General features: G+C 40.5%; 2 protein-coding genes across 2 annotated transcripts in view; both read right to left on the bottom strand.

Annotated features, from left to right (window-relative positions):
- Churc1 (churchill domain containing 1) overlaps positions 1-22,188 on the bottom strand; it is a 630,431-nt gene that overhangs the window by 489,325 nt on the left and 118,918 nt on the right. The gene's annotated exons all lie outside the window — the stretch shown is intronic.
- The window catches only part of Fntb (farnesyltransferase, CAAX box, subunit beta), a 75,445-nt gene that overhangs the window by 3,471 nt on the left and 49,786 nt on the right, over positions 1-22,188 (bottom strand). The window contains exons 7-11 of the mRNA XM_005322798.5: positions 21,835-21,921; positions 14,389-14,518; positions 11,376-11,508; positions 1,744-1,855; positions 615-729 (exon numbers count right to left, since the gene is read on the bottom strand). Coding sequence (XP_005322855.1) covers positions 615-729; positions 1,744-1,855; positions 11,376-11,508; positions 14,389-14,518; positions 21,835-21,921 — 577 coding nt within the window. The remainder of the gene's footprint in view (positions 1-614; positions 730-1,743; positions 1,856-11,375; positions 11,509-14,388; positions 14,519-21,834; positions 21,922-22,188) is intronic.

Genomic DNA, 22,188 nt, shown 5'->3' with positions numbered 1-22,188 from the left:
AACTCACAATCCTCCTGCCTCAGCCTCCTGAGTTGCTGGGATTCCAGGTGTGCACCACCTAGCCAGCAGGGCTGATTTGTTTTGAGGGAAGCAGACAAACTTGAATTGAACAAATACATGGCAAACTGTGGTCAGTGCCACAAGGGAACGAAGGGGGCGCTACAGCAGCACATCTTGGGCAATGTCATTCTTTGAATCAGAGTTGGCATCTAAGCTGAGACCTCTGAGAGAGGCAGCCACACACTGGGGGCCATGCCCTGCTGATATTACAGGTCAGTTTAGATTCACAGGCTGCATTGGTACCAAGTAACTGTGCCTTCCTAGAGAGGGCACTGATGATAGGTGGTGATCTGGATCCTCAACTCTGGAATAAAGGCACAAAAGCTGTCACAGATCAGACTACCACTGGAACTCAGGTATACCTAGAGGTGCAATTCCTCCAAGGTCACAACCTCACTGGTGGACTACAATGTAAGGAGGAAGGGGACTGCAAGCTCCCAGGCCTGTCCTCATGGGGAATAGACCCAATTCTGTAGGACACGAGGAGTTGCTCTGAAGTCCCCTGTCCTGGGAACTCTGTGGAGAAGGGTGTTAAACATCCCATCCTGACTTACCAGCACATTTTCAGGCACACCCAGGACCACATCGTGCAACATGGCTCCGCTACCAAAGTGCTGGGCAATGGATAAGCCACTCAAGCAGTAGCAGGTGTGGTAGAAGTCACGGGACCTGCAAGGACAGGCAGCACTGAGTGGTCACTCCTCTGTGGAAGGTAACCACGTGAGTCCAGAGGCCCAGGACTCCATCACACATCCCACATGTCGTGCACATGGCTGAAGAAGTGTGGCTTTTCCTCGGTGGTAAATTTAAAAGCCTCATCCTCCAGCCCTACCAACCATAAGACTGTAATTTTATATTATTTTTTTGCTTTGCTTTCTTTCTTTTTTTTTTTTTTTTTTTTGTGATGCTAGGGATTGAATCTAGGGCCTCAGGCAGGCTAGGCAAGTGTTCAATCACTGAGCTGTACACCAAGCCAAGGGGACTGTAACTTTAGGGTTGTCCTTTCTAACTGCTTCTTAAAAGGGTTCTCCAGGAGTAGTGCTAGAGGTAAGTTAATATATTTCTCTAGAAAAAATGTCTAGAAATGAGTTACATTATTCCAGATAAATTGCTGGGCCTGGATTTTTCTGGGATGCCAACAGTAGCAGGGTGTGTGTGTGTGTGTGTGTCTGTGTGTGTGCACACACATGAATGTGTACCCACATTTAGCTAGAATATAATGGAACAACATCTTAGATTTGAATTTAATCTACTCTGTAAGATTGTCTCTATAATGCTCAAGGGTTTTAAAATTCTGGGTCCCCCCCACCGCCTGACCCCTGTGCTGAGGATTGAAAGCAGGGCTTTCTGCTTACTACGCAAGTGCTCTGCCACTAAGCTATGCCCTACCCCTACCTGTATCCTTTGTATTTAAGCCAATTTGGTTCAACCAAAGAAAAAAAAAGGAAAGCTACTCACCCAGCATTCACCTCTCTGGGGGAGGAGGGAGACACATGTGAGGGAAACAAGAAAGGCAGTGGGAAGAACGGGATCAGTAGCACTTATGCTCCTAACTGGGGTGCTTTTACCACTCAATGCTAGCACTAAGCAGTCAGATGGAGAGGGACACCCTGGCTCTCAAAGGCCTGAGGTGTACAATCCCCTCCCACCTTGTCCTCCCTCCCAGAGAGAAGGGGCACTCACTTGCCAGGTTTATCCAGAAGCCCCCCAGCAGGACACTGGCAGCACATGAGAATGTACTCCTGCAGGGCCTGCTGATGGAACATCCAGTGGCTCATGCTGAGGGCAGGATCACCTGTGGAAGGGCAAAGGGTCAGTGAGGGCCTGGCAGGGTGGGCCAAGTATCAGTGAATACTTGTAATTTTTTTTTGATGTAAGCGGCAAAGAGGCATTTATTGAAAACTAGCTCGGTCCTCCGAGTGCACACAACAACTGGTGATGCTGAGAGGCCCGGAGCCCAGGGTTTGTAACAGTTTTATACACTCTTTGGGGAAGGCAGGGACTTCACATACATCATAGCATCTCTTAGCAAATCATCACACACCACGGGAAAATCAAATAACATGATAAAATAAAATAACAATAAATAAAATAACAATCTAAAACATGATTAGTGTATCAAGAGGCTGGAAAGGATTATTGGTTAGTTCAATAATCTTTGACACACTTAAAAATGATTGGTTTAAATCCTGAGGGTGTTGCAAGGAGGGTACATGCCAAGCTGCAGGGCTTCTAGTTTAGATATTGGTCACCACACGTAGGTGGGGGCCATCTGGAATTTCAGATATTTCGATATCTTGGCCTATCTTAGGCGATCACCATCTGCGGCTTTTCTGAGAACTGTTTCCACAGAGCTTTTCTGTGGTATTTTCCTGACTTTAGGACTGCAGTAGGTCAGAGGTTAAGTTTCAGAGCAAAATGAGGTCCCAAGTAGAATGACGTTGCTTAGGTCTTTCATTCCCCCATTTCTTTTTGGGTACCTTGGAAGCCAATCATGGGTTCCTCTGAGTGAGCTCACAGGATTCAGTTTTATTATCTCTGTCTAGGGGCTGACATTGGGCCTGTAACACCATTAACTGGACTGTATTGATTCGTTCCTTTACAAAGGCTGCAAACTTATTTATAATACAGGGTCCTACTATTAGGGCTGAATACCTGTAATTTTTTTAAAAAATATTTATTATTAAGTTTAAAGTGGACACAATATTTTATTTTACATTTATGTGGTGCTGAGGATCGAACCCAGTGCCTCATGCATGCTAGGCAAGCACTCTACCACTGAACCCCAGCCCCAGCCTTATTTGTAATTTTTTACCCAGTGGGAACAGGGTTTCCCTCCTCTTCCACCCATTCTTAGTACGCAGGCTATCTTCATGTCATGCGTCAAAGAACAGCTGTTTGAAGAGTATTTCACTTGCCTTGAAGTATTCGCCATAAACTCAGAGGACGATCCTAAGCCCCATCTCCAGCAGGCAGTGCACCAGTTGCTCAGCTTACCTTTCCAGGATGACCTATTATTGCTCCCAAACTGTCCATCATGGTTTTCTCTGGGCTCCTGAAGACATCTACTCTAACTTATCTCTGAAACTTGTTAACCAGATTCTAAGTAGCTAGGGGAACCCTCCACAGGGTTAACAAATTCTGTTTCTTCTACTTTTTTAAGCCTGACCTTAATCTATCTTAAGGGGAAATTCTCCAACTTTTCTTCTCTTTTCTGAGACATGATCTTGCTATACTGCCCCCGCTGCCCTAGAATTCCTGGGTTCAAATAATCCTCCCTTCTCAGCATAGCATGACACAGGTGCATGACACTGCACTAACTTCTCTCTTGGCTCAAAAACTTTTCCTAAGAAGCATTAGTAATAATTGCCCTCAAGCATCATAGGACACCCCAAGGGCAAACTGGCCAATCTAGGAATACTAGTAAGTAATTAGTCTTCTTCATTCAAGTTCAGCTAGTAAGTCAGACAATTCATTGGGCCAGGGAGTTATCAAGTGGGGAGGAGGGATGACTTTCCATTGCACAGATGTGTGCAGAGATTGATTTTTTTTTAAAAAAAATACAGATATAAAATGTACAGTAAGTCTTTTTCTGTTTTCTTTCTACATTTTTATTGGTGCATTATAGTTGTACACATGAGGGGATTGCTGTTACAAATTGTTACATGTATATAATATAACAATATAATCTGGTCACAATCACTCCCCAAGATATCTCCCCCTCTTTCTCCTTCAGTGTCTTTGGTAGGTTTTATACTTCAATACCTGGGCTACAAAGATGTATCAATAATCTGTAAATGCAAATGAAAATTAATCTCCTTTCTTCTTGTTTCTATATATTCTTCTATAGTTCTAATTATTTTAACTTTGTATCTTATGTTTTTCACTTCACACTAAAGACATAAACTTCTATTCTGCTATGTAATCTTCACAACCATCATTATGAATAGCCATGCAGTATCTCATTAAGTGAATGTATAAGGTAACTGAGTCATTAAAGAGAGAGAGCCAAAAAATCCCGTGGATATGGGCATATAAAGTTCTATTTATAAAGTTCACAGTAAATATGGTATATAGTGCCTATGTAAGCAAAATATTTAATTATAAAATAATTCAAACAGAAAATAACAATTCAATTTTTGATTTCTTCTCTCTCTTTCTCTTTGTGTGTGTGATACAGGGGATCAAACCCAGGACCTTGCACATGCCAGGCAAGCACTGCCAGTGAGCTACACCCCTGGCCCAATTTTTTTGTTTTCTTAAAAGAGACACATATTTGTACTCTCAGCTACTCAGAAGGTTGGGGCAGGAGGATTGCTTAAGCGCTTAAGCCCAGGAGTTCAGGGCCAGTGAGGGCAACATAACCAGGCCCTCTCTCTTAAAAAAAAAAAAAAAAAAAAAGGGAGACAGATGGGGAAGGCCTGGGAAGCAACTGCTGTTTCCCAGGTTGAGCACGTGATGAGGGGCAGTGGTTGCCTGACATTGGAGTGTGACAAAAGCTATTTTCCTTTAACACCTGACACAAGCATTAGGCCCAATGAGACACATCGTGAAAGGCACATAGGGTGTCCCATGGAGGGCTCACCCTGCCCTGTGCTCACTGGTGCGCTCATTACTTCAATTCCCTTCCTCTTTTTCCCCAGTCATGAGCACAGCTGAGTCTTCACATACATATATAGTGGGACTTCCTGTCTTCCTTTACTCACTTCCAAGGTTGCTTCCTAGTTTTTTGTAAGTATAAGAAATGCCACACTACTATTTTTGTGAACATTCTCAATGTGTCGGATTATTTTCTTCAAATACATTGCCCTGAGCAGAACTATTAAAGGGGATAAACATTTTTAAAACTCTTAATAAATCCCAATAAATTGCTTTAAGAACTTATATAGCTGACAGAAAAATCTAAAATTTTACTGCACTACCTCTAGCACTGCTCACTTTAAAAAAAAAAAGTTCTGGGCTAGGATTTTGGCTCAGTGGTGGAGCACCTGCCTTGCATGTGCAAGACCCCGGGTTCCATCCTCAGCACATACATAAAAATGAATAGATAAAATGAAGGTATTGTGTCCAGCTACAACTAAAAAGTAAATATTTTTAAAAAAAGTTTTAGCAATTAAAATGGTAAAAAGGAATAGTATCTGATCATTTATTTGATTAGCATGCCTTGATTACTAATCAGTATGTAATTTTCCCATAACTTTACTAGTTTCATTTCCTTTTGAGAGGGTCTATTTGTCCTTTGTCTTCTAAAATCCAATATTCCATCTTATTAATCTAGCTTTTTATCAAACTTGTCTGTAACATATACTGTACCTCTTTCTCCCTTTTTGCTCTTTTGTTTTGGTTATGCAAGTTTAAAACATACAGTACATTGTTATACTGTTATTTTTTCTTTGTGATTTCTTCTATAAAGAAGCAAACTTAATGGGTATGGGTTTTTTTGGGGGGGATGTGGAAAGTGTTCTAAAACTGTGATGATTCTACAAACATTAATAACCATTGAATTATAACTTGCCAATGGGTAAACCATACAGGATGTTTATTTCCATAAAAAATAAACTTGTTTTGTGGGGGATATTTTGTACTGGGGATTGAACTCAGGGGCTCTCAATCACTGGGCCATGTCCCCAGCCCTATTTTGTATTTTATTTAAAGACAGGCTCTAACTGAGTTGCTTAGGGCCTCACTAAGTTGTTGAGGCTGACTTTGAACTTTCTTTTTTTTTTTTTAAAGAGAGAGTGAGAGAGGAGGGAGAAAGAGAGATAGAGAGAGAGAATTTTTAATATTTATTTTTTAGTTTTCGGCAGACACAACATCTTTGTTGGTATGTGGTGCTGAGGTTCGAACCCGGGCCGCACGCATGCCAGGCGAGCGCGCTACCGCTTGAGCCACATCCCCAGCCCTGACTTTGAACTTTCAATCCTCCTGTCTCAGCCTCTCAAACACTGGGATTGCAGGCATGAGCCTCACATCCGGCAAAGCTTTACTTTAAAAAGCATACTCATTTTAAATATTATACTAACTTCATTAAACATTCTGTACAAAATATATCCTTATTTCATATCCTGCAACAAATTAAAGACTTATTATAAGGCAAGTGGTAATTTATGGCTAAAATTGGAATCTAAAAAGAAAATGCTATGTTTATTATTTGTCTCAGTGATTTCTACATTATTAAGTTTAAAAGCTTAAAGTTCATAGCTCCACAAGGAGCTTCCAGAGATACTGAATCTCACACAATCATGGCAAGAAGAAGGGAGATAATGATTACAAGATGATAACTCTGCATGGAATCAGCCTTTTACATCCTTTATACCTCGTCATTAAATTTTAGATTCCACTATAATATCATTTTGCATTTCAGCTTCCTTTTATCTAAGAAATTGAGTCTTTCCAAACCAAGACTGACAGATGCACTCACATGTAGCTCAGTTTTACAGGTGGACAAGAAATATCCTAGGGTACATCCCAAAGAACATACCAAGTTAGCAGCCATCAATCCAGTAGAAGCTTACAGGCTGCTGATTTCTTACTGTTCCACAAAAACAGCTCTGCATTGGTCATCATTGGATATTTTCAAGCTATTAATAATAATTCTTCTCAAATATTATCTTTGACAGATGGAAAGAAGTGATCAGTGTGGGATATTGATGGTCACTTTCTTTTTTTTTTTTTTTTTTTTAGAGAGAATTTTTTTATATATATATATATTTTTTTTTAGTTCTTGGCGGACACAACATCTTTGTTTGTATGTGGTGCTGAGGATCGAACCCAGGCCACATGCATGCCAGGTGAGCACGCTACCGCTTGAGCCACATTCCCAGCCCTGATGGTCACTTTCTGAGTTAGGGAATGGCATAGACTTGTGCTGCACTTTAAGTCTTTTTTTTTTTTTTTTTTTTTTAGGTAGCAATTTAATCATAGTATAATCATAGCTAGTTTTTTGTTTGTTTTTGCAGTGCTGGGGATTGCCTAGCTTCATGCATGCTATGCTAGGTAACTGCAAGGCCCTGAGTTCAATCCACAGCACTGCCTAAAAAGAAAAAAAGTATTTGTGGCTGGGGTTGTAGCTCAGTGGAAGCAAGCATACACACTAAGTTTGGTCACCAGCACAAAAAATACAAGTAGCAATGCATATGGCAAAAAAAAAAAAAAAAAAAAAAACCCAGCAGAAATTTATAAAAGTTTAGTATAGAAGCATACAGAATTTACAAAGTAATCTACCTCCCACTGTTAGAATTTTGTATATGCTCCCAGGAAGAGCTGAGGGTGCACCAGCCATGTTCTTTATACTTTATGTTGCATCCTGCTGAGCTCTCCATATAGCCCAATGTATGGACCACTACATGCAGCTGCTATTTGGAGCAATCACAACTGTTAACCTTTTTATGGGCATTTCCAGTTTGCTAGCAAAACTCCACTTCCATATATATCCTTGCTGACACCTCTGCAGGTGAATTCCTGACAGACCACTTGCTGGGATCAAAGGGATAAAATGCCCCTGTAATTTAAACAAATGTCTCCAAACTTCCTTCAAAAATTAATGCAATTATTTACATCCCCACTCAACAGCACAAATATGACTGTCTCTCCACACTGTCCCCAATATAGGTCATCAAATTTTTAAATCTCTGCCAATACAATCTGCATTTCTTTAACTGTAAATGATCTAAACATTTTTGCGGCCAATTTGGAAAGCAGTATGGAGATTCCTTGGAAAGCTGGGAATGGAACCACCATTTGACCCAGCTATTCCCCTTCTCGGACTATTCCCTAAAGACCTTAAAAGAGCGTACTATAGGGATACTGCTACATCGATGTTCATAGCAGCACAATTCACAATAGCTAGACTGTGGAACCAACCTAGATGCCCTCCAATAGATGAATGGATAAAAAAAATGTGGCATTTATACACAATAGAGTATTACTCTGCACTAAAAAATGACAAAATCATGGAATTTGCAGGGAAATGGATGGCATTAGAGCAGATTAAGCTAAGTGAAGCTAGCCAATCCCTAAAAAACAAATGCCAAATGTCTCTGATATAAGGAGAACAACTAAGAACAGAGCAGGGAGGAAGAGCATGAAAAGAAGATTAACATTAAACAGGGACGAGAGGTGGGAGGGAAAGGGAGAGAGAAGGGAAATTGCATGGAAATAGAAGGAGACCTTCATTGTTATGCAGAATTACATATAAGAAGAAGTGAGGGGGAAGGGAAAAAAACAAGGGGAGAAATGAATTACAGGAGATGGGGTAGAGAGAGAAGATGGGAGGGGAGGGGGATAGTAGAGGATAGGAAAGGCAACAGAATACAACAGACACTAGTATGGCAATATGTAAATCAGTGGATGTGTAACCGATGTGATTCTGCAATCTGTATACAGGGTAAAAATGGGAGTTCATAACCCACTTGAATCAAATGTATGAAATATGATATGTCAAGAGCTTTGTAATGTTTTGAACAACCAATAATAAAAATTTTTTTAAAAATAAATAAAATGTTAATAAATTAAATGAGATCATGTATATAAATGCCCATCACTGATCCCAGAAGTAAAGTAGCACTCATTAAATAAATGGAGCTCTTAATACTTAAAAAAAAAATGATCTAAACAGCTTTTGGTTGAATTCATGGCCATCTGCAATGTTACAAGCCAACTGGTCTGGAATCACACAACCATCTATGATGAACCGTTGTAGGTGGCAGTCAGGTTATTTTAAGCAAGTAACTTAACCTCATGTACTTTATTTTCACATCTGCAAAATGGGAATGTCAAAAGTATCTATTTCATAGGGCTGTTCTGAGGATCAAATGAGAACACATAGTGAAACAGTAAGGCTCTGGCATATGATAAGTGCTTCAGAAATCTCAGCTGCTACTAATAGAGCAGCTGTAATAAAAAAAAAAAGGGGGTAATAACAGTGCCTCCTTTCCTAGGGCCTATGTGTTCTTATCCTTTAACTGATTTTCAATTGGGTTGCTCATTGATTTGTATGACATTTTTCAAATTAGCACTTGATCATTTGTCACAATTATTTTTCTCATCCTAATACTTATTTGTTTTGGGGTTTTTGTTTGTTTGGTACCAGGAGTGAACCCAAGGGCACTTAACCACTGAGCAACACCTCTAACCCTTTTTAATATTTTACTTAAAGACAGGGTCTTGCTGAGTTGCTTAGTTCCTCTATAAGTTACCCAGGCTGACTTTAAACTCTGCAATCCTCCTGGTTCAACCTCCCAAGATGCTGGGATTATAGGCGTGTGTCACCATGCCCAGACTCCTACTTGTTTTGTTTATAGAATTTCCCTTCTTTTCTAGAATAATGTTTGTTGTTTTTAGTTATTGTTGTTGTTGCTGCAGTACCAAGGAATGAACCCAGGGCCTCATGCTATCTCCCTAGCCCTAAAAAAAAAATCTGTTTTTGAGGCAGGGTCTTGCTAAGTTGCCCAAGCTGTCCTTGAACTTGCTATACTCCTGCCTCAGCCTCCTGAGGAGCTGGGATTCCAGGTGTGTGCTACCACACCTAGCAGTTTTTGTTGTTTTGTTGTGCACAAGAAATACCTATTAACTATAGAAAAAATAGGAAATGCAACCAAAAAATAAAGAAAATAAACATCATTGTAATTTCACATCCCAGTGTCTATTAAATTTTTATGAGCCAGATCTTCACTAAGAATATGTAGATAAGAATATGTACATACTGCTTGAAACCTACTATAATCACCATAGAATAGAGTGAATGTTTCTACAAGGCATCTCCTTTTGACTCCAAAGTGTGTAATTTTGCCTACTACTCAAAACATATCACTTTATCCCAGACTTCAGTCAGTTTCAAGTCCCAGAAACTCAGTTTCTGAGGAAGGGAAGAATCATAGGCCTACCTTGAGCCTTCTCCCAGGCTATGGAACAACCTGGAAGCATTAAGATTCCCAGACAGCCTTTTCCACAGGCAAATCTTTAATGTGACTAAATGCTCCAGAACTTGAGCTTCAATGAACATAGTGCCAGCCAGAGCCCCAAGGAGGCTTCCGCAGGGAGTGCCTGTTACAGCTCTGTAGATTTCCCTGGCATTACAGATTTATGACATCTTATCACTACCAAGGATAGGTCTGTAAAAGACTGATAACTTCCCCAGGTACTTGGACTCACCAGTTCCAAATAAAGAGATAACCAACACCCAAGTTATTTCTATTTTGGAAACCTGGACTCGGAGGGAATTCCTGACATCCCTTCTAGTGATCAAGCCAGAGATTGTGCAAGCTCTACAGTCAAGAGGAATTATTTGCCTTAATACCCTGAGATTTAAAGCCAATGGCCCCAGGCTGGGAAGATAGGACTGGGACTCTGTTGACTTTAATTAAGTCTCAAAAGTGACCACAATTCCAATGAAATAAGAAACTAAAGAATGGAGTTCAAAAAAGACAAATAAAAAGGAAAAAAAAGAAAAAAAAGCACAGGAAGGGTAAAAGAAAAAAATCTCATCTTTTACACTTGAGCAATTAATTACCCAACTGAGTCCAAAGAAAAGCTTCCCTCTGGGTGCAGGGATCTCCCTGCAGGAACAGATTAGCACCCAGCGAGGTGACTTCCCCTCTCCCTCTGGCATACTCAAGAGACACCCTGTTCTCTCAGAGAGTAAATGAGCCAGAGGATACAGGAGGCAGCAGACTGCTTGAAGTTTCAAGAGAAAAGGACGGAATGTTCCTAGAGTTTCTGCTTTCTATCTACATTGGTTTCACATCATCTCCATTTGAGACCCTACAGAAAGGAATGCAGATTTCGCCACTCCAATGGTGCGTGTGGAACAAGCTCACATTTAGGATGGCTCAATGGATTCTAAATAAAACATTTCCCAAGGCGACAACTGTGCAGTTAGCCACATATGGCAGGTCTTTCCCCCACGGGTTCTGGATCTTACCCCTTCATCCAGCTGTCCTTCCTGTCATTGCTGTGGCCACATGCACAGTGTGAGTCTGTATGCTTTGACAGGACCAAATGCAGCTGTGTTGGAAGCCGAAGTTTCACACTCAGCTGAGGTGGCAGTCACCCTGGGGCAGGAGCTGATAACAGCATAGCAATGGCCCCTCACAGCAGCTCAAAGTGAGCCCATCCTGCCTCTGCCAGATGAATGATATCAAACCACTGGAATTAAATGCTATTCAGCACCCCTATGCCCCAGGGCAGGAGGTTCCCCACCAAGCACCCAAAATCCAGGAAAGTTCATTCCAATCCTCCAAATAAGCGCTCTGGCTTCCTGACTTGGTTAGTGCAAAGGAAAATATCCAGCCCCACCTATCGGCACCTGGGCTCACCTTGCGCATGCAGGGCGCGGTGGAGTAGGGGTAGGAGCCCGGCCTGCCAGAAGGAGTAGCAGCCATCCACCAGCTTGTTGCAGCGACCCTGAAATCCACCTTCAAATCGCATCTGCCGGCTTGTCACCCATTGCTGAGAATGAGATGGATGAGAGGGGCAGCGATAAGTCAAAAGAGACACAAAATCCACCAAGACAGGATCTCCAGGGGCCAATGTTGAGAAGAAGGGCTTCCCAGCATGTGGTTTCTTGACTCTTCAGTTTGGGGGCTCTGGCTTTCTTCCCTTCCTTCTCCTCACTGCCACCGCCATTTAAACCTTTCCAGGCAATCAGCACTGACCTCTGCTTAGTGCCAATAGACAACCATCTTCTCTGGATTCCAAAATGGCACTGATGCTGGGAGAATAAAGAGGCCACATTGGTTTCCAAGGAGATAGGAAATCTAAGGCAAGACCAGGAGGCCTGCTCTCATCACTTCTCTGCTTAGGGAAGTTCATTCAAAGTGGGCAAATGGAATTCTGTGTTACATTTCATTAGAGGATCTCAAACTGTCCCTGCCTTTTCTTGGACCTAAGGACATTCACCCAAGTCTTTTAGCAAGTTAACATCCAGACTGGAAGCAAAACACATCTGTCTTCATTATCAAATGATGACTGCCCAGTCTAACCTCCTATGCTCCAATCTGGTTGGCTGATGTAAGAAAATCTTAATACTCCAATGCTGCAGATTGACACTGGATGTCAGTTAGTGGTAACACATGATACGGCTATTCTCTCTTATCTCCAAGTTTTCTAAACACACTTGAACACTAAGATCAGGACAGCAATGGGTGTGGCTCTTAGAGAATGAGAAAATCAACTGGCCGAGCAGACAGGACATTTCCTTTCCTCCCTAGCACTCAAGGTAGGTCCAGCCACCAGCTATGGGCCACAGGGTGCCTTGGTGAACTGGAAGGTCCAGAGTGGGGGTCATCCCTTTTACCTGAAGTCTTCCTAGATTTGAGTTCCTGAAAGCAGATAGGAGGGGCTCTGGAGAAGGCATAGAGCTCTTTCTCAGTACTTAGAGTTTAGATTATATCCTTGTTTATAGTAACACTTGCCTACAGAGAGCTACAGTCCCAAATTTTTAAAGACAAAAAGCTGCACTGCAGGTTCAGGTAGGGACATCCCCAGGCCATCTTAAATGAACCAATGCTTTAGGGACAATGCCATTTAATGAGAGTAGGCTAAATGCTACTCAAGAGGAGAGAAAGCAGGCACCACGCAAGGAGTCCATTCTCCATTTTTTTTGGTACCGGGGATTGAACTCAGGGGCACTCAACCACTGAGTCACATCCCCATCCCTATTGTGTATTTCATCTAGAGACAGGCTCTTACTGAGTTGCTTAGTGCCTCGTTTTTGCTGAGGCTAGCTTTGAACTCGCCATCCTCCTGCCTCAACCTCCCTAGCTGCTGGGATTACAGGCATGCGCCACCATGCCCAGCCCATTCTCCATTTTTACATACCCCACAGCTTAATTGTTTACAAACCAGACTGATTTTTTTCCAGCCCATGGGTTGACTGTATTCCACTTGGCTACATGGATTCATAAACCCTTTCAGGTACCAGTCCTAGTTCTTCCAAAGCAAACAGAGGAAAGGAAGTAAGATGGATACTAACATTTATGGGGCACCTACTATGTGCCAACTGTTTACATTTGTTCTCTCCTTTAATCTTCAAAGAATAAGGATTATTATTTCTCCCTTTCAGAAGGGAAGAAAAAAAAAAAGAAGCTAAATAGATTAGACAATTTGTCCAAGGTCACTTACCCAGGAAATAGTAGAGGCAGGGTTTAAATCTAGAATATTGTTATTTCAGCTTGGTTATTCACTAATCATATTCCTTACCCTGCCTGGGATATGAAACTTTTATGTTTCATCCCTTATTGGTGATCAGATTTTAAAATGTGTCATAAATTCCAAGTCCTGTGCAAGATGCTGGCTTTTTAAGAAAATCTTCAAGATGTCTAGAACTTTCTTTTCTTTTTTTTAAATACCTTTATTTTATTTATTTATTTTTATGTGGTGCTGAAGATCGAACCCAGGGCCTCACTCATGCTAGGCAAGTGCTCTACCACTGAGCCACAACCCCAGCCCCGTCTAGAACTTTCTAAAGAAGAGTATGCTGTGGAAGATGGGAATTCCTGAGAATGAGGGCAAAACATTATTGATTATTTCACTACAGAATTTAACACTGATTGTATAGGACGGTCATGATAGGTCCCACAAAGGGAGATGTCAGTTGCAGCTGGTCTGCTATAAGGTCATGTTAAGGGGAGTGCATGCACCCAAAAAGACAAGAGGGAAAAAAAGCTCCTTGGCAGTTGTGAGAACATGGGTATGTTAGTGCACTAGGTTTCCACTGAACACTTCACACAACCTAGAGACTCCCTCAGGCTGACTGTTTTCCAGTCTTTCTGCATATTAGTTAGGAGCTTGGAGTCCAGATGTATGTTCTTGGGCCTTATGCTCAAGGAAATTGTCCAGCTCTGCCTAAAGAACTCATTTAAATGCAGGTATTAAATGTTTACATAGGTAATAAAAGCTTAGCTTCAAAATGTTTCAAAGCTCTTTTTGTCTTTTTTTCTCTTAGGACATTTTTTTTTTAAGGCACATGGTAATCTCTAATAAGAGGCAAGAGCTATACTTTTCTTGCAAGTTTGAGGAAGGTACTCTGGCTTATTCCACATGTCTGCAGTGCTCAGACAACCCAGAGTTGGCCTAGCACCGTATATAGGAAACCGAAAGCAGAGAGAAAGGTGGGGAAAAGGGAGCCCAGACTAAGAGCAGTTACTCCCTGTCAGCTGTCTCAGATGTGCTGAGAGAGAGCTCCACTGAAAGCTTCACCGTAGGACCTGAAGTTGTGAGCTCAAGGCTAGAACCCTTAGTCCCTCCATAGCCAAGACTTCCCGGATGTCTAGGAGCAGTCACATTGCTAGGACCTGAAGCCTGAGGAGAAGATGGCTTAACACTTACTAATAAGCTCTTCAAGTTCAAGGTGCGTTCTTTCTTGAGGATTACCAGCGCAGCCAGGCCACAGAAAGTATAGCCACCGTGGGCTTCCATCCCCGGGACCCCGCCAATGCCACCTTCCCAGTTCTGACACCTAAGGAGAGGTTGGAAAAGCAGATGAGTGGTTAGTGGGTGGATGTGCATAAGTGTCCCCCCACCCTCCACATTCCAGATGGCAGAGAATGACACTGCTCAAACCAAGACATAAGCCATAGGCTGCCACCACCATGAATGGAAAGATGCTGACTTACTAATTTTTGGAGATGCCTTTTCCAAAAACAATACCACCAACAACAAAACAACCAAGAAACCCCCCAAAACACCTGATAATTAGAAATAGGTTGTTGTATAAGAAAAATAGTATCTTGGATTATTTCTCTTTGGGAAAAAAGGTATAAAATCCTATATGTAGCATGATAATCATAAAGTTAAAATGAAATTGAAAAATAAATGCTGATTCTGGTTATTTTAGTACAAAGGTGATAATTTTTAAAAATTTTTTCTATTTTCAAAAAATTTCTATAATTAACATACGTATCTTCAAAATTAAATTTTATTTATAAAAATTATAATTTCCTATATATTCATATTATCCATTTGTTATTACAGTTATTATTTGGCATTAGACTATATATTATGGGTATATTTTCTAGACATAAAAACATACATAATCTTTGGCCCAGCCATACAGGGCCATTTCTAGATTTAATCTAACAAAATAAGTAAGAAAGTATCCAAAGACCGGACTAAAAGGTCAGTCATATTCTCATTTATAAAAAGCAATATGATGGGCACAACTTAAAAGTCCAAAAATCATGGACTAGTTTTATAAATTATGATGCATCTATACAACAGAAATTCGACAGTCATTTAAAATGACACTACAGAATATTTTTAAATGTTCCATTTATTATATGAAAGATATTATAAAATGACAATGAAGAATAGAATTTCATTTTTAGAATTCTGGAAGAGTATACACCCAAAAAATTGGTGGTGGATAACAAGTAATTCAAAGTTTCTTATTTTTTGGTCTAGGGATGTGGCTCAGGGGTAGGGCATTTGCCAAGCATGCAAAAAGCCCTGGGTTTGATCCCAGCACACATACACATACACCAAAAAAAACTTCTTCTTTTTGCTCACCTATAATAAATGTTTTATCTGTGAAGTGAAAACATTTTATTTTAAGTACATTTTCATATGACACTTTAGAACTTTATTTTCAAGAATCTCTAGGTAGGGCTGGGGCTGTAGTTCAGTGGTAGAGCGCTTGCCTTGCATATGTAAGGCACTGGGTTCAATCCTCAGCACCACATGAAAATAAATAAAGATACTGTGTGTTCATCTACAACTAAATAAATATTTATTAAAAAAAAAAAAAAGAATCTCTAGGTATTTACCAAGAGTCACCCTCCCTATCGGTATTACCTCACAGACTGCTGTAGCATGGCTGCATAAGAAAGTGGGCCTTAATCCAAGAGCTGACAGAACTTCCAGGCAGGAGAAAAAGGAAGCAGTAATGCTTTCCTGTCTTCCAGGTTCCTCTCCCTAGAGGCCTGACATCTTGGAACCCACAGGCTTTCTATAGAGAGGACCCAGGCGGAGGGAATCAGATTAGAATCTAAAAATCAACTCCATGCCCTGGATGGATCCCTCGGCTTCCTCTGTCCCCCGTCCTCTATTGCCATCCCAACATCCACCCTGTAAGTTTTCTTTCCATTACAGTTGGCTACTTGGAATAGAAAAAGAGTTCAAGGTTGAAAGAATATGTAAGGGATCTCAAAATTTTTCTTTTAACTTTAGGCTTTAACTAAAAAGGTAATACTTATTTAAAAAGCTCAAACTTTTAAAAGTATGAGAGAATAAATAATGAAAAGGTCTCCTGCCCAGTCTGGCCTCCTACTCCCTGAACCTGAGCCTCTATTTCTCCACAGAGAGACAGACAGATGGACACATACACACACACTACAAATACATGCTCCACTTTTCCTCCCTTGTGTTTATACAGATGGGATTATAGAATATGTGATGTTCTGCACCTTGCTTTTCTCCTTGGTACAATTCTATGGGTGTGTCTTCAAGCTAAACATAATGGGTTGAATATAAGAGCTCAGTAAAATCAAAGTAAAGGAATTTAAACAGGGACAAAACACAAGGATAAAGAGAATAGGAGAGGATATGAACGCAGGCAGGCAATAACAAAAATCTTGAAAACTAGAACAGGAATAAGAGTAACTAATTTAGCCAAATAGAGGAACCTTCCCTAGTCAGAGTGAGGGTAGGGGTGGTGATGGGGAAGACAGAGGCAACTTTGATCACCTCTAAGAGTAAGATGTGTTTGAGCCAAGTTGTTTGGTTGCAAATTTATATTAAGAATCACTTAGATCAGGCTGGGGTTGTGGCTCAGCAGTAAAGCACTCGCCTAGCATATGCAAGGCCCTGGATTCGATCCTCAGCACCACATAAAAATAAATAAATAAAGATATTGTATTCAACTAAAAAATAAATATTTAAAAAATAATTTAAAAAAAAGAATCACTTAGATCTTGAGGTTCCTTCAAACCTAGAAGATGGGAGGTTTTAGAGTTTGTTCCAGGGGACCTGAATTCTAGGATTTCCAACAGAGATGAGAGCTGGAGGGAGGCACCATACTAACAGGGGATTAGGCGAGGGTCTAGCTCTGAGCCCCACCACTCACCTCCTTTCCCTCCAAGTAATCCACAAAGTTGACGGCCACTTTCATGTCACAAGTAGGAATCTGGAAGGTCCCTCTCTAGGGAAACTGATAAGCTTAAGAAAAAAATCCTATAGATATGTTTATATGAGAATTCCCTCAACAAATGGCTGGGGAATTAGTCTATGCTTATACATGTAGCCCCCCAGTAGTTTGTGGATACTGGATTCTTAAATACAGAGAGCTGCTGAGTACCAAACATCTATATAGTCTCTGATATGAAAAAGAGAGAAGCCAGATGCAGTGGCACAGGCCTGTAATTTCGACAACTTGAGAAGCTGAGGCAGGAGGATCTAGAGTTCAAGGCCAGCCTCAGCAACTTAGCAAGGCTCTCAGCAACTTAGCAAGACCCTGTCTCAAAATAAAAAGGGCTAGGGGATTAGCTCAGCAGTAGAGCACCCCAGGGTTCAATTCCCAGTACTGGGAAAAAAAAAAAAAGTATGATATGAAGAACACTGCAAATGATAATAAAAATCCCTAAACAGAACAGGAGAACTGAGCTTTGGAAAATTAAAAAATAAGATTACAGAAATAAATAGTAAACAGAATAATGAGAGAGGGATACTAAAGGAATCTTTCAGAAAGTTCCAGAAGAGATTAAGGAATGAAAAATAGGCAAAAAAACTTTTTTTAAAATTAAGTCAATCCTATTGATTAGATGTTATAAAAAGGAACAAACAGAGAAAATGGAGAACAAATTATCAAAGAAATAGTATAATGAAGCTTCTTGTTCTGAAGTATGAATGCTTCCTAATCTACAAGGCCTGCTGAGTGCCCAGTACAATGAGTGAAAACAGATTCCCATCAAGTTTCATCACCATGAAGTCTCTAAAGAGCTAGAATAAAGACTCCCCAAAGTCTCTAGGAGGGCAGGTGGGATGGGAAAGGAGAAAAAGAGAAGAAAAATAAAAGCCCACAGCGGGCATCACAATGGCTCTGGCAGTAGCATGCCCCAGAGGTGACCACCAAGGTTAAATCCACTTGATTATTTTGTATTCCAGCTTTATATAAAATTCAATATCCCACCATCTGACATATAAAGAAACTATAACATGAAGAAGTTAACTAACCTAAGGCAGTCAGTAATAACTGACAAAACTAGGATTCAGCCCAGTCAGTCAGATTTCCACATCCAAGAAGAGCCTGACTATCCACCCTCCTGAAGACAGCAGGACACACCCTGCACAAAACACAAAGCACAGCTTTCCAAGGGCCCAGCTGACTGAACAGGTGTGCAGAGTTTGGTGGGAATTTGAAACTTGGAGCAGACAATAGCAGAGCCAAGCCCTCTCTCCCACCACGATCTTTATCCTCTGGTTTGCCCTGAGGATGGCTGTAACAGTCCAGAGGTAGCAGCAGCAAGTCAGGCCACAGCTCAGGGATGCAGCTGAAACTCTTATAGAAAGCCAACCATCTTGCTGGGTGTGGTGGCACATGCCTATAATCTCAGCAGCTTGGGAGTATGAGGCAGGAGGATCGAGAGTTCATTGCCAGCCTCAGCAATGGCAAGGTGCTAAGCAACTCAGTGAGACCCTGTCTCTAAATAAAATACAAAATAGGGATGGGGATGTGGCTCAGTGGTCAAGTACCCCTGAGTTTAATCCCTAGTACAAAAAAAAAAAAAAGAAAGAAAGAAAAGGAAAAAAAGCTAAACATCTTTCTGGCAGGAAGAGACAAGCTGCCAGAAAGTAAGGAAAGTTCTAGAAAGAGGAATGGAAAGCCCAGATTTCACCTTTTAACTTAGTTCAAGTTTCTATCCAACCCCTGAATCATACTGCATTAGACAGATTGAAAGCAGCTTTGGACAGATCTGAGCCATTAACCACCATAGGATCCTGGTTTGCAGTTTGAGTCTAACCAATTTGACTGTCTGCTAGAACAAAAACACCAATATCCTTCAGAGTGATTAACAATCAAACAGAATCCACTTACAATATAATTACCATGTTCAAGATACAATCCCAAGTCTATTTAACCTAGAAGAGTTGGGAAAATGTAATGAGCTAACTTCAAGATATCCACATGTTGAAATGACCAGACAAGGATTTTAACACAGATATGATTATATATTTGCCACAGTAAAGAAAAAAATATATGCATAATGAAAAAAAAAGGGTAATCCCCATTGATAAACAGAAAATATAAAACCCCAGAAATGCCTATTCTCATTCTCTGAACTACAGCCAGCTTACTATAGAGTACTACAAAATCCTCAAGAAATGTTGGTTATTAAAGTTATCTGTCGGGCTGGGGATGTGGCTCAAGCCGTAGTGCGCTCACCTGGCACGCGTGCGGCCTGGGTTCAATCCTCAGTACCACATACAACCAAAGATGTTGTGTCCACCGAAAACTAAAAAAAAAATATTAAAATTCTCTCTCTCTCTCTCTCTCTCTCTCTCTCTCTCCCTCTGTCTTTAAATAAATAAATAAATAAAGTTATCTGTCTTATTAATTGACAGATAATTAATTAATGACAACATTGGAAGCCAGAAGATAATGGAGCAATGCTTACAAATTCAGAAGGAATACAGTTTATACCAATGCCAACTTAGATCTCTCTAACCAAATAAACTTTATCAAGGAGGTCTGAGAGTAAAATAAAGACATATGCAAGTTCTAAAAATATATCTTCCAAGTACCCATGTTTGGCATATGTGCTTCATTCAAATTAATTAAGTAAACCAAAAAAAAAACAAAAAACAAAAAAAGCCTCTGAAAGATAAGGGCTTCAACAAAACAGAGATGTGAAGAGGATTTCATGCTGAAAGGAAGCTTCTGGATGCTCACTGTGCAGCAAGCTGAGAGCAATCTGTCCAGCCTGAAGCAGGAAGGCAGAGGGCTGCAGAAGGGATGACCCAGAACACACACACACAAACACATACATGTACACACACCCAAAATAGGTTACCTGAGGTGTATGACTGTATGGAGAATAACTTCATAGCTCTAGCAGAAATTTGGAGATGAATTCATGATATACACATTCATGAGATATATATTAATTTCAGGAAAATGGAAGTTATACAAAAAATAAATATGATCATAGTATATCTGATTTTACTGTGAGTTATATTTACATTATAATAACTACTATTTTGATGAACATTTAATTAAGAAAATAAGCTTAGCTATCATTCCATAACAGTACATATGTATCCATCATGCCTTTTTTTAAAATTATGAAGTACTTGAAGAATACAGAAAAGTATAGAGAATGCACAGGTATGTAATACCTAACTTAGATATTAGTCATGGACACTTTAAAAAATAATAATAATAATAATAATTTTTTAAAGAGAAGGAGAGAAGGGGGAGGGGGGGAGAGAGAGAGAGAGAGAGAGAGAGAGAGAGAGAGAGAGAGAGAGAGAGAGAGAGAGAATATGAATTTCAACATTTATTTTTCTTTAGTTTTCAGCCGTCACAACATCTTTGTTTGTATGTGGTGCTGAGGATGGAACCTGGGCCGCACGCCAGGCGAGCGCGCTACCACTTGAGCCACATCCCCAGCCCAAGCATGTATTATTTATTTATTTATTTTTAAGAAAAGAACCACTGCCAATACCACTGATACTGGTGTAGATGTCCCTCTTTTCCTTTGCTAGCCTGGTGTTTATCTTTCCCATGTGTTGGGGTTTTTTTACTTGTTGATGGATCTTTATTTTGTTTGTTTGTTTGTTTATTCATTCCTTCATTCATTCATTCATTCATTAGCAGTGCTTAGAATCAAACCCAGTACCTAAGGCAAGCGCTCTACCACTGAGCTACTGCTCCAGCCTCCATGCACCTTTTTTTTTTTTTTTAAATATTTATTTTTTAGAAGTAGTTGGACACAATACCTTTGTTTTATTTATTTTTATGTGGTGCTGAGGATCAAACCCAGGGGCTTGCACATGCTAGGTGAGCGCTTTACCACTGAGCCACAACCCCGCCCTCCATGCATGTTTTTATATTATTACTACAAATGACTTTTCCCATAAATAATAGAGATTAGTTTTGTATGTTTTCAAATTTTAAGAACATATGCTGATCTGTAGGAGTTTCGTGATTTTTGTGCAGTGCTGGGGATGAAACCCAGGGCCTTGTACTTGCTAAACAAGTGCTTGCTTTACCACTGAGCTACATCCCTACCCTTGTAGCTTTTCTTTAACATCCATTTTTTAAAAACTCAACACTGTTTTTGAGATTTATCCACACTGACACGTTACTCTGGTTCACTCATTTTGGTTACTATGTTATATTCCAATGTGGCTAATCCGTAACTTATTCAACTTGTGCTTAAGGACATCAAACCTGGTTCTAGCCTTTTGTTCTTATAAAACAAGACCTTGTCTCTACTCTGTTTCACTCATGTGCCTGAGAGTTTCGGTGGAAGTGGAACTCCTGGGTCATACGCAGGGCCATTTTGAGATATTGCTCTCCAAACTGCTTAAATCAATTTAGATTCCCACCAATACTACTTAGAAAAGGTTTTCCCTTTAGTCAATCTAAACTATAATTAGTGAATGTCTGGAAAAAAGAAACAGTGTTAAGTATTTTTGAAATGCACAATCATATAAACCAATACCTCTCTTGTAATTTTATATTCCCTTCCAGGCCTTTTTTGTGTTCTTCATTTTTCTGAAGTAAAGTCTGGACCTGCCCTCTAAGAGGCCAGGGAATATCCTGGCTGCTCTCACCTTGCTATCCATTCAGCAGTGCCCTCAAAAAGGTCTGGAGTGATGATGTTGGTCAGAGAGGCCACTGAGGCGGCACAGTACGCACTTCTGGAAAGACAGAAGCAGAGGGGAAACATGTTACATGTTAAGGAAGAGCCTAAATAAGACTAAGTGAACTTCTTGGGTGGACTGCTTGCTTCGCCTAGTAAGCTGTAATCACCTCCTGTCCTCATTCCTGGCCCACGGTCAGTCTTCCTGGGTCTCCAACTGAGAGGTGTGACATTCTATTTGGATAGAGTTGCTCACGGCATGGCTTCAGTGAAAGAACATGACATTCTATTCTCCCTACCTCCACATGGCCAAATCTACATTAGA

The sequence above is a fragment of the Ictidomys tridecemlineatus genome, chromosome 5 (assembly GCF_052094955.1).
Source record: "Ictidomys tridecemlineatus isolate mIctTri1 chromosome 5, mIctTri1.hap1, whole genome shotgun sequence".
Taxonomy (NCBI): Eukaryota; Metazoa; Chordata; class Mammalia; order Rodentia; family Sciuridae; genus Ictidomys; species Ictidomys tridecemlineatus.
This window is presented reverse-complemented; position numbering and strand designations above follow the sequence as displayed.